At 40.3% G+C, this 12866-nt stretch overlaps 1 protein-coding gene across 1 annotated transcript in view; it reads right to left on the bottom strand.

Moving 5' to 3' along the window:
- The window catches only part of PRR5 (proline rich 5), a gene marked incomplete at its 3' end in the record, with an annotated part of 56767 nt that overhangs the window by 34648 nt on the left and 9253 nt on the right, over positions 1–12866 (bottom strand). Inside the window, exons 2-4 of the mRNA XM_080628789.1 lie at positions 10990–11070; positions 4024–4072; positions 3285–3342 (exon numbers count right to left, since the gene is read on the bottom strand). Coding sequence (XP_080484915.1) covers positions 3285–3342; positions 4024–4072; positions 10990–11070 — 188 coding nt within the window. The remainder of the gene's footprint in view (positions 1–3284; positions 3343–4023; positions 4073–10989; positions 11071–12866) is intronic.

Here is a 12866-nt window from a genome sequence, read left to right as displayed (position 1 = left end):
GGTGCTGAACATCAGTTGTTTTTCAAATTTGCTGCTAGAATTGCATGAAAACAAATTACCCTGTTGAGATAAACACGCATTTACTAGTGTACATTCCTTTCATCTTGTGGGCAGCTTGCTTTCTGAAGTGATGGATTTCTGTACAGCGGCTCAGAAAGGCTGCAGGGTGAACTGCTTTTGCCAGGCAGGCCTTTTACAGGGGGCTCTGGAAGAAATCCTATGGTTTGTTGATGATGGTGAACATCTTTCACACAGAGGAATGTGACTTTCATTTCCATTCAATGATATGTTTGTTTTGCCATCAGGCAAAGATCCCTACATTTACCATAAGCATTTGCCAGATTTTAGGAAGCTGAGTTACTCTAAATGCTCATTTCAATGATGCATGATATAGTCAATTTTTTATGACATAAAAATACATGCAGTACTTTTCACAGTGCTTCTAAAAGCTAACTGAGACCCCTGTAAGAAATATAAGAATAAAAAAAATCATTGTTTCAAAACCCACTGCAGGCCAAAAACCCTCTAAAGTGTGCTCTGAAGTGATCATTTTTCACTTTTGAAAACTTCAACACCAACTGGATAGGGAAACTCAAACCATGGGATGCGGGACAACCTGAGACTTGAGGGCAGGACTACTGCTGCTGCTGACCCAGGAAGGGAGCCCTGCTCAGGATGGATGCTCCCAAAATTTCTGTGCTCCCAACTTTGTCTTGGGTGTTTTGGGAGCTATGGAGTCACTAACTACAGGATGGACTGGCTGGAGAGTTGGGCTGTGAAAAATGTAATGAAATATAACAAGGGAAAGTGTAGAGTGTTACATCTGGGTAGGAACAACCCCAGGTTCCAGTATAGGTTGGGGAACGACCTGTTAGAGAGTAGTGTAGGGGAGAGGGACCTGGGGGTCCTAGTGGACGGCAGGATGACCATGAGCCAGCACTGTGCCCTTGTGCCCAAGAAGGCCAATGGCATCCTGGGGTGTATTAGAAGGGGGGTGGTCAGTAGGTCGAGAGAGGTCCTCCTTCCCCTCTACTCTGCCCTGGTGAGACCACATCTGGAATATTGTGTCCAGTTCTGGGCCCCTCAGTTCAAGAAGGACAGGGAACTGCTGGACAGAGTCCAACGCAGGGCGACAAAGATGATTAAGGGAGTGGAGCATCTCCCTTATGAGGAAAGGCTGAGGGAGCTGGGTCTCTTTAGTTTGGAAAAGAGGAGACTGAGGGGTGACCTCATTAACGTTTATGAATATATAAAGGGTGAGTGTCACGAGGATGGAGCCAGGCTCTTCTTAGTGGCAAACAATGGTAAGACAAGGGGTAATGGGCTCAAACTGGAACACAAGAGGTTCCACTTAAATTTGAGAAGAAACTTCTTCTCAGTGAGAGTGATGGAACACTGGAACAGGCTGCCCAGGGAGGTTGTGGAGTCTCCTTCTCTGGAGACATTCAAAACTTGCCTGGACGCCTTCCTGTGTAACCTCATCTAGGTGCTCCTGCTCCGGCAGGGGGATTGGACTAGATGATCTTTTGAGGTCCCTTCCAATTCCTAATATTCTGTGACTGCAGTGCTGCTGCCTCTGCTGCAAAGAACCCCAAATTCAGTTCAAACTCATACCAAGGGGTAATGGGTGTAAACTGGAGCATAAGAGGCTCCATGTGAACTTCAGGAAAAAGTTCTTTACTGTGACAGTGACAGAGCACTGGAACAGGTTGCCCAGGGGGGTTGTGGACTCTCCTACATTGGAGATATTCAAGGCCTGGCTGGACAAGTTCCTGTGTGATGTACTCTAGGTTACCCTGCTTTTGCAGGGGGATTGGACTAGATGATCTTTTGAGGTCCCTTTCAACCCTTGGGATTCTGTGATTCAGACTAAGTGGTATTATGACTGCAGCTTTGGAAAAGAAAAGATGCACTTCTTTAAAATCACCTCAAGGCTCCCCAGAGATATTCAGACTGCTTACATGGCAATAATTCTTCAAGATATTCCAAAACCATTTCATCCTCTGATGATGTATAGAATCAAAAAATCATTTTGGGTGGAAAAGACCTTTAAGATCAAAGAGTCCAACCGTTCACCCCGCACTGTCAAGTCCACCATTAAATCAGGTCCCTAAGTGTCAAATCTACACATCTGTTACATACCTCCAGGGATGGTGACTCAACCACTTCCCTAGGCAGACCGTTCCAATGCTTGACAACCTTTCTGGTGGAAAAATTTTTCCTAATATCCAATCTAAACCCCCCTGGTGCAACTTGTATGCCTACATCTAGTACAAAACAGCATATTTAAGAGCACATCTAAATGCCACACAATAGCATAACACATTAAATGAGGGTGACTGTAAAATGACACTTCGGGTGAGGTTATCACAGAATAGTTTTGGTTGGAAGGGACCTTCAAGATCATCCAGTTCCAATCCCCCTGCCATGGGCAGGGACAACTTCCACTAGGCCAGGCTGCTCAAAGCTCTGTCCAGCCTGGCCTTAGACGCTTCCAGGAATGGGACAGCCACAGCTTCTCTGGGCAACCTGTACCAGTGCCTCACCACCCTCACAGTAAAGAATTTTTTCCTAATATCTAATCTAAATCTCCCCTCTGTCAGTTTAAAGCCATTCCCCCTTGTCCTATCCCTACACGTCCTTGTAAAAAGTTCCTCTCCAGATTTCTTGCAGGCCCTCTTAGGTATTCGAAGACCTTATATTGTTATAAGGTCTCCCGGGAGCCTTCTCTTTTTCAGGCTGAACAAAACCAACTCTCTCTGCCTGCCTTCATAAAAGAGGTGCTTCAGCCCTCTCCTTGATGTTTACTTCCATAAGGTGACACTTCCAGAAGGTGCAGACAGACAAATGGCTCCTTGACCTGTCTGACTCCATTACGCATACATGAATCCAGAATAACTCTTAAAAAAAGCTACAACATTATTTTGGACATAGCCAGACACTTCAACTAACTGGGATCTTAGTGCTTGGTTTTTTGTTTATTAAGAAATCTCAGTCTATTTTTCCACTTTTCCTTAATATTGAGCAGGCTATAACTGAAGGAGAAGTGTCCATGCTGCAGTTACTCTTTCCTTTACTTCCTTTCTGCTCCTCCAGGCAGTCACCTCTCCTTGATGAAAATCAATGGGAACACCAAGGCAGGACACAAAAAACTGCAAGAACAAAATGATACAAACTATTCCATAGTCCCAGGAAGATTCCCAGAATGCATCACACTACATCCAAAATGCATTTGCTGAAACTCCTGTGACAGATATAGGTAGGCATGCCAAAATTCAAGTTACCTTCATAAAACCGGATCTTGTCCCTTAGGATCACCATGCCTTTTGTGAGCAGCTGATTCTGTAAAACAAAATACAGACTACCTTTACTCAATTCTGTACTTCCCTACAGCCATCACATTACACATTTTGCTCTTTCTTAACTTTTGACAGTGAAGAGGGTCTTTTGTTTTAATGATAACTCATCAAAGGACTCCTCCTGTGTCCATCTTGCTTAAATCACTTGGGACACTTGTCAAACATTGATATAATCACCTACTGATTTCAGGATACAGCACGTATTCTGTGCGGTACAAAGTGCTTCTCAAACTTCAAATGGCTTACCTACGAAGCATGTACTGTCTTAGAGAAGCAGGAAAATACTGCTTCAACAGATGGGTACTTATTGTTAAATGTCTTTCCCATTAACTATTCTACAAGGAACTTAACTGATTTACACAAGAACTTACAATTTTAAGCTAAAAGAGAATGTCTGAAAGTCTACTGAAAGACAGCAATGTCATAAAGCAATACAGTGACTGCACAAATCTATTCCATGGCTTGGGCTTCCACTATCTAACTAGATACACATATATATAAAATACAAATCTCATTAGTCCATAAATGACACAACATAGAGAAGTCGGTGGACATCTCTGAATGGTTTCAAGGATCTCCAGATCAGCATTTAGAGTGGGTGAAATGATTTTGCTCAGTAGCATATTAGGAGATCTGATTTAAATTAAAGAAGACACACGCCTACCTGTAGATATTCAGTGAAGAAAGATCCCAGTTCTGTTTTTAATAATTGCCTGTATTAAAAGAAGAAGAAAAGGTTCTGCGTAATTGGCAAACTGTATTAGCTATGCACTGCATGGAAAAGGTGAGGTCAGTAATAGCAAAATATTTTCATATGAACACAGAGCCTGTCAGCAATGCCTAACTACAAATAGAGCAAACAGGTTCAACAATACCAAGACTCCCAACCAGCATTCCGTATGATCAAAAACATCTGCTGTGCTTTTAGATGGCTCAGTTCCACAAATACATATGAAACAAATTAAGATCTGACAAAAAGAGGATGCTTTCCCTCCTACATCTAATCCTTTTACAAATGCTGGAATTGTTTTCCTGCTGTGCTAGGGCTTCAATGGTGCCTGGCACTGCAGACATGGGAGAACACCTGGTGCTCTCTGCCCATCTGTGGGTCTAGGCCAAAAACTGAGCACGTGACTTGGCTGGTATGTTCAGAGCCAAAACATCCCTGTCCTGCTTGAGGCTGAAAAAAAGAGCTGTGTCAAAATATTTAGAGAGAAATCCAAAGCAGGATGATAATTCTGTGGGTTTTGTTGTGGGTGTGAAACTTGGCCAGTTTCCATTGAAAGGGTCATGATTTTCCACTCAGGAGACTCAGAACAGCTTAAGCTTCATACACTTTCAGTCAAAAAGCAGGTAGGAATTTAACGGCTTTTATGACTCCTTAACTGCCTTTTATGACTCCTTTACACTAAAACCTACAAAGCAATCTCAGTGAGCAAACCAAACTCACAAGCAAAAAAATTCTCACAAACAACCCTCAAATTTGAAAATGGAATTCAACCTGATTCCCAAGCCCAATGTTTGTATCCAGGTAAAACTCACTACGCATTGCTACAAAGCTGTATTTATGTCTCAGACACTGGATCCTAGATACACTTCTCTGTACTCAGGTTGCTATTTAGATGCATAAATGAGAGCTTGGACCTTATAGAAGTGTAGCCCCAGCTGGGTTTTCTAAACACATGAAAATCTGGCCTGGAGCTCTTTTGAAAACCTGACTCTGTGACCACCTCAGGTCCCACGAAGAATGATATCAAATTCAACTTAAAATCTAAATACCTACTTCACTTAGAGTAGTTATGTAAGTTATAGATTCAGTAGCATGTTATCATCTATCTCTTTGGGTTATGTCTTTAACAAATAACTAATTAATCAAGTTTTTTAAGTAGTAAATAAATACACATGGTTTAGTTAGTCCAGCATATCCGTACGCTCCATGAAAAAGTCTGCAGGAGCTGGATCTGATGTTTTTAGCACACATGCTTCAGCACAGCCTCTTGAGATCTCCTGAAAGTTCAGGGAAAAGAGGAGCAGGTCAATCTTCAGGAGGCTGAAATACAGTACCTTATTTATTTATCTATACTGACCTCATAGCATCCTATGGAAACACTCCAGGCATAAATGGAATAGAAAATAAACAAAAGGAAGGAGTTTTTCAGATGTGCCTAAGTGTCAAAATCCTTTTCAGCTAGAAAGCTGATTAATTCAGACAAACTATATATGGACCAAAATTTTCAAAGCCAGCTCAGGCTTTAGCCATAGATCTCTCCACAAATGGTCGTTGTATGGCTAGGCCCCTTGGCCTGCTCTTGCAACATATGGGAGAGGACAACCCCTGCAGTGCCCAGAGACTCCATCCTCAATGTTACCCACTGACAACCCCTTGGCAGGGGTTAAAACTCACTTGCCCCAAAGACTGTCAAAGTCTTAAAGCCTTAAGAGTATGTCAGTGAGTATAAGAATGCTACAGCCAAATTGTGGAATGCTCACTCAAAGTGAAATTTTACTGTCCGAGTGGTGTGATTTTTTTTTCTGGATCACAAGCAATGGCAATGAAGGTTTTTCTCACTTTGAACATGAATAATAACTATTTTTAGGCTTAAAATAACAAGAAGGCTTTTTTGCAGCTTTGAATTTTCCTATGATAAAGACAATTTATTCCCAGATATCTCTTTGTTCCACTGATTCAAAAAAATCCTGATACTTTATGTTGACAGGTTTTGCTTAATCTTCTACCCTTCTCCTCAAGCTAGCAGCTCATTGAAGTCTAGTTCCAGATTCCTCATTGTCTTGAGCAGGCAATTTGCAAATACCTTCTCTTTTCGTATTTTAGGCTCTACTAATAATTCCTGGTATTTAGGGCAGGAAATACAAAATTATATTCTACTTGTCCAATAACTAGTCCTCTGATAAAATCCCATCACATTTCCATTTTTCCAACTGTGAGTGAACTAAACAACCCCCTTGTAGCTAATTATATGCACTGGACTGCATCACACCAACCAATACTTAGCTACATTAGCATCTCTATTTACAGGGTAGAGGAAGAACTGACAGCACAATTAATGTGTCTTGCTTTGTGAATAACACAGATACTTCATGTTACTTAATTAATTTCTAGTGAAATACTGAAGCCCTCAGGCCACATCAGAACACTGGTGTTTGATGTTCTCTGCACCCAGATTCATTTCAGATTCATTTAAAAGAGATCCACAATAAAACCGGATCCAAGACATTGCTTGTAATTTTGTTTTTTTCCAACCTTGCTATATTTCTCTCAACAAAAATCAGCTAGGTTGTCACCTGTCAGATCTCGGATCATCCAGATTACTGAATAACCATAGGTACATGGGCATCATGATAGAATCCAGGTAAAAATCTGATTAAACCTAAATGAGACCCCTGATCAGATAGAAAACCTCACTTCAAGCACATCTGATTTTGAAGCCAGTCAAGGGCTCTTATGAAGCTTGTCTATCATTGGTATCAGGTCTTTGCCTGAAGTTTAATGACTACATAAATTAAGATGATAATATAAATTCACATAAAATATGATAAAATAGCTCCTGAGTTTTCTGTAACCTCCTGCTGCTGCTACTTTGATTCATTTTGAAATTAACTCTTGCAACATTACTCAGAATAGAAAGTCTAACACTGTATAATATCTATTAAATAAAATTAAATGAAGCAAATGCAAACAAGCGATTTTACTAGATTTGAACTCTTGTTGCGAAAGAGGAAATGCCACTAAAATGTCCTTTGTTTGCATCAAATCAGTATCCTGAAACTCAGAAAAGAGGTAGCTATAAATATGCATTAGCTTTAATACAGGACATCCGGCTTCCACTGTGTTTCCCTTTCCTTCTTTTTCGTCCTTGATTTACAAGTGGTGTAAATAAACACTTTGAAATGACATAAGGTACATGAAATGAAAAAGGAAAAAACACTATACAATTCCTATACAATTACAGTCACAGGCACCAAGAGAAACACTGAAGAGTAAGTATACGCATATATGTTTTTATTACATGACTTTTGAATCAATCCCCTATTAAATCACCTAGTAAGGGCTCATAAGAAGTAACATACAGGCCATACACTGGTGATACTCCCAGCTACTGGAGTATCTTCTCATCACTTCACTATACTTCATTAGCTTTAGCAGTTATTCAGGAGTTACAGTAATATGAGAGAGACACAAATCACACAGTGTTTTTTGGCAATAGGGCTTCTGAGAGCCATGAAACTCCATATTTAAGGCCACTTACTAATGCCAGGAGAGTGCAAATCGCGTCAAAAGGCATTGGTGTACATGAGTGGCAGCTTTTATGAGTCAAACCTAGAAAAGTAAATGGTATTGTACAGATTTGTACCCACTGATGTTTTCTTTTTTTTTGAATTTTGTTCAATTTTGTTCAATTTTTTGTTTTTTTTTTATTTTGAAGTAATCAGTGCATACATAACCAGGGTTCAAAGCCTCAAGATGTGTGTTCAGAAAAGGAAGTTATACGTATTTGTTTGCATGTATGTGACATGCAATAGTTGAATATACGTGACATTCCTGAGTCAAAATGATGATGTGCAAATATTGCAGGTTTAAGCTAACTGTTTAAATATTTACACTTGGTCTGTGAGTCAACTTTGATATTCATGGTTTAATTATGAAAGCACCCCATAATATGCTGTAACTGAAGTGGCAAAATAAAATAACTTCTTTTAGTTCTGTAACTGTTGGAAAAGCTACTAATACTAACTGTTTACCTGAAGGCTTCCACACTCAAATTCTGCCCAGCGGAAATAATGGCTATTTGTTTCTTTGCATTTATGTACTTTTGGGAAAATGCATCTAAGGCAATCATAAGGCAAAATACACTTGTTCCAATTCTGAGGTCATGTTTATGAATCAGATATTTTTGTATTCAATAATAACACTAACCCAAAGAAAGTTATTTTGAATTAAATAACAATAGCAGTAAGCCAGATTATTTTTTGGCTTGTGTCAAATCAGTATTTCTTAGTTATGTTTTGAGCTGAATTTAAGTGAGGCAAAAGGGCTTTGTATGCAAATAGTCAGGAGGCCCTAAAATGTTATTGACTGTGATCAGCAATAAAATGAAGTAAACACCAGGAATACAGTAGCTTCTGGCAAGAGGCCATGGCTGGGCATGTGAACAGGCATGCTTAAAAAATACCACTACCATGCTCTCATTTAGGGACAGATCTTTTGGCTGCTGCGTCCTGTTTGCTCACTCGCAGTTTTCTCAGCTTAACTTTGCTATGAATGAAGCAAGCAGGACACACACGAGAACACAAAAACAAACTCAGAATTGTCTCTGAGAGGGTGGACAGCTTTTGGCAATAAATTAGAAGGCTGTTCAGGCCAAGTTGGACACAAGAGGGAAAATCTCAAAGCAGCAGTAGAAAAGAACCAGTCCTGAAAGCCATGCTGCATCTCTCCAAACACTCACTCATTCCAGGACAGCTATGCTGCTGGTGCCTCATTTCTGACAGCAGCTTGCTAGGTTGGTCTAGATTTCACAGTATTTTGTCCATCAGCTCAGGTAAAAGTCACCAGGCATTCCCCCCAAAGTGAGTGATCAGCTGAGGTAACAACAAAGCAGTGTTATCCTTACCCTAACAAAAAGAAATGGGTCTATCATGTGGAAGCAAAGCCCATCATAAAATGGAAAAAAGAACAGTCTATTTGTAATGTCTGTCTTCTGTTCGTTGGTTCATACAAGACTCTATTCATCTCTGTCACATCAGCAGATAATTTTTCCTCTTCTGTCTCTTACCAGCAGATGAGCATCCTGAGGCAAATGCATTGGGCCAGGAAATTTCAGCCCAGAACCATCTTCTTTTGTCATTCAGACAAAGCTAAAGAATCCTAACTGCACTTCCAGTAACAATGATTAACTATTATTCCAATAACTAACTTGAAATGATTGATGGATCATGCTAACTGACAGCCATCCTAGAAAAGCTATTCTTCATATGTCACTTTCTCCCCAGAGAATCAAGAAATAGCTGGAGAATAAGTTTCTTTTAATTTCAAAAAGACAGAGGGAGCAGGAAAAAGAAAAATCAGAGATTAAATGTCATTCACCTGGATATTTCCACAAACAATGGAACCAGACTGGGCCAGCTATTCCAGACTGAGAACCAAACAGGGAGAGATAATCCCAGAATATATGGATATTCTGTGGATATTGTCAGATTCTGGAACATGGATTGAGTGGGAATAAGCAGTAAGGGAAAGGGAATCACTGAGGCTATTATCTGAAGACAGCTAGGAAGGTAATAAGCTGTCTGTCTTTTGGAAGTGCATCTTCTTTCCTACCTTTATTCTACAGAGTTGGGAGTTGGGCCAAATTTGTAAAATGAAATCTGCTACACCTTGCCCTTGTCAAGGAGAGAGGGTTTAGTAAGCAATAGTAAGTGCTAGAAAACATAAAAAGTGAAGTGCTATAAATCCAGATATCAGCTTATATCTTGGTAAGCTTATCTTTACAATTATAGCATAAATAATTTGAATGGTAGGATTTTCAGCTTCTCTCTTAGGTTTTTTTTGGGTTTGGTTTTTGGTTTGTTGTTTGGTTGTTTGTGTTTTTTTTTTTTTTCTGGGTGGGTTTTTTTTGAGGTTTTTTTCAGTTTACTTTTTCAGGAAGAAGAGTTCCCATTATACATAGAATCATAGAATAGTTAGGGTTGGAAAGGACTTTAAGATCATCTAGTTCCAACCCCCCTGCCATGGGCAGGGACACCTCACACTAAACCATGTCACCCAAGGCCTCATCCAACCTGGCCTTGAACACTGCCAAGGATGGAGCATTCACAACCTCCCTGGGCAACCCATTCCAGTGCCTTACCACCCTCTCAGTAAAGAATTTCTTCCTTATATCCTATCTAAACCTCCCCTGTTTAAGTTTGAACCCGTTACCCCTTGTCCTGTCACTACAGTCCCTGATGAATAGTCCCTCCCCAGCATCCTTGTAGGCCCCCTTCAGATACTGGAAGACTGCTATGAGGTTAAAATGAGGTTATAAATGAGGGAATAATCTCACTCCTATTTAGTCTGTTGCAAATGGTATCATCACAGTATGAGAAAGAAGTAGGAACCTTAAACTGTGTTACTAAGGTCACTGTGTTGAGAAAACAGCTTTATAACATTTACAGCATATTCAGCTTGTGCAGAAGCAGCAGCTAGATGTAAGGGACCACCAGACTTTACATCCTTTGCAGATGAAAGGGAAGGACTTCAGAGCTAGGCCTGACACCTATGGAAAGGGCAGTGTTGTTGCAGCAGAATAGGGCTGCATTACTAGAGGGGTCCCCATTTTCCTTTCCTTAATTTCAATCTCGTATGTCAAGACAGACTGAAACAATCCATCCTCCTCACATCCGAGTGTCTGTCTTGCAAAAGGAGGAACTCAGCTTCCACTATGAAATGAGGCGTAGACACACACATCAGCAACAACTATGCACTGAGGCCAAATTGACAATACCGGTTGAAACTACCATTAGGAAAAAAACGTTGTAATACTGCTGTAGGAGCTTTATAGCACAAGTGCCAGCAGACAGTTCTGTGCACAACGGCTAAAGACACCTTGTGTAAAGGCAAGTCTCTTACCTGACTCCTTCATTGAGGTTGTAAAGTTCATGGTCTGGGAGACCCTTACGCTGGAACACCGATATTACTCCATTGTGGATACTGAAAGAGGACATCAGGAATCATTAGCACTCGATCATATTTTAGAAGGGTATCACTTCCACAATAAGTCTAACATCCCTGCCTAGGCACTTCAAGACCTTTTAAAAGTCATAGATGACTGCTGGTACGCCATCTCAGACGCCTTAAACGGCATTACTGCCTAGAAAATAGATCGCATCTTTGAAAATCAGTTCTTTTTGATTTGTTTCAACTTCAACAGTTGCACATCTGAAACCACGAATTTCAAAAAACTTAAGCTTATTTATTTCTTCTAGGTACTTTAAGCATATTAAGTAAACTTCTTATATATATTTTATGTTAAGCATATGTTAAGTATTTTAAAGTTTATTTTTGTCCCTATGGCTCACTACAGATACAAGTAACAGCTTCACTATGAGATTGGTGATGATATTCCTGCAATTGTTGGCATATATTTGTCTGAGCTATGGTTACTTGATTTCTTTATCAACAAATTGGCACTTATCCAGACTAGACGCTATACCTGAAGTTTAACCCACAATACAGAATCAATTTACCAGAATGTAATCTCAAGAATGGCTAGTTCTTAAAAAAAGAATAATAAAAGAAACACTGGGCAATTATGAATTTTAAGTCAATTTAACCAATCTCTCATTTACTTTCAAAAATGAAACAAAAGAGAATGGGAAATTGGTTACAAAGACTGATTCTTGTCACCACTAACTCATTTTTCAAAGATGCACGCTCTTGCTTCAGCTAAAGGAAAACTAGGCCTGTGCTAAAAGAACAAGTCTAGAGTTTCTAAGGCAGACAGCAAGAGAGGCAGTGATATGCTCAGCATAGGCCAACCATCTGTCCTACAAAAATGTTCCCTTTTCATTTTCAATGCCATTTTTAACTGTTCTGCAAGCAGAAGTTGCTTAGAGGTGATGACTTCCTTCTGCAATCAGATGCAACCGAAGACAGGACTGAAACCACAAAATTCTCTAGCTCAACAGAAAGTCACATACCCAACACTGCCTGTTCCTGGGGCACGTGGTCACCAGCCCTGTAAATTCAAGAATGCTCAACAGCAAAAGTCTTCAAGGTACTCTAGGTATCTGGCAATCCACGTGCTTAACAGGGATGCTTACCAGTCCCATGAACTGAACAAGGTTGCACCTCAAAGTGAGCATGTGCTTCAAGATGAAGCTCTGAAATGCTCCTGAAATACACCTGACACAATTAGTGTGATGACACACCATTCTAAATCACTCAGCTTAGGTCTGAGGACAGTGGTAAAGAAATGCCAGTGAAAGGTGAGACCAAACCTGTTTCCAGCATTAGTAGAAGGGAGCAGAAGTCTTACTCCCCTTCCCCAACGCGGTGTCACCTTTCATAGCCTCACAGCTTTGACTCCAAAAGGAAAGAAGATTCATGTGGTCCCTCCATCTGTCAGCCCATCCCCACTCCTTTACTCTTGGAACTGCCTGGGAACTTCTACCACATTTAACTATGGAATGGAAGTTCCAAAACCATTAAGGTCTTTAAGGTTTCAGCTGGCATAGAGGAGCATCTTTCAGTGACCAAGAACATACGGCAGGATAAGCTCAGCCTTTATTCAACATGCACACAGATGCTTTAGCTTCCCGATGACAGCACACAGCCTTCATCCACTCTACTGTTCATACTACTGCTACTCAATTTCCAATATGCCAGCTTTACTAAATTGACCATTCCCACTGCTGGCAGTGACAGCAAGTTATTTCATTTCTGTCTGACTCAGTTACCCCACGTATAAAATAAAGATGATGACACTGATCACTAAAGGGTATTTT

Source organism: Psittacula echo (assembly GCF_963264785.1).
Source record: "Psittacula echo genome assembly, chromosome: 1".
In the NCBI taxonomy this organism is placed as follows: domain Eukaryota; kingdom Metazoa; phylum Chordata; class Aves; order Psittaciformes; family Psittacidae; genus Psittacula; species Psittacula echo.
The sequence above is the reverse complement of the archived record's forward strand: the minus strand, read 5'-3'. Positions and strand labels throughout refer to the sequence as shown.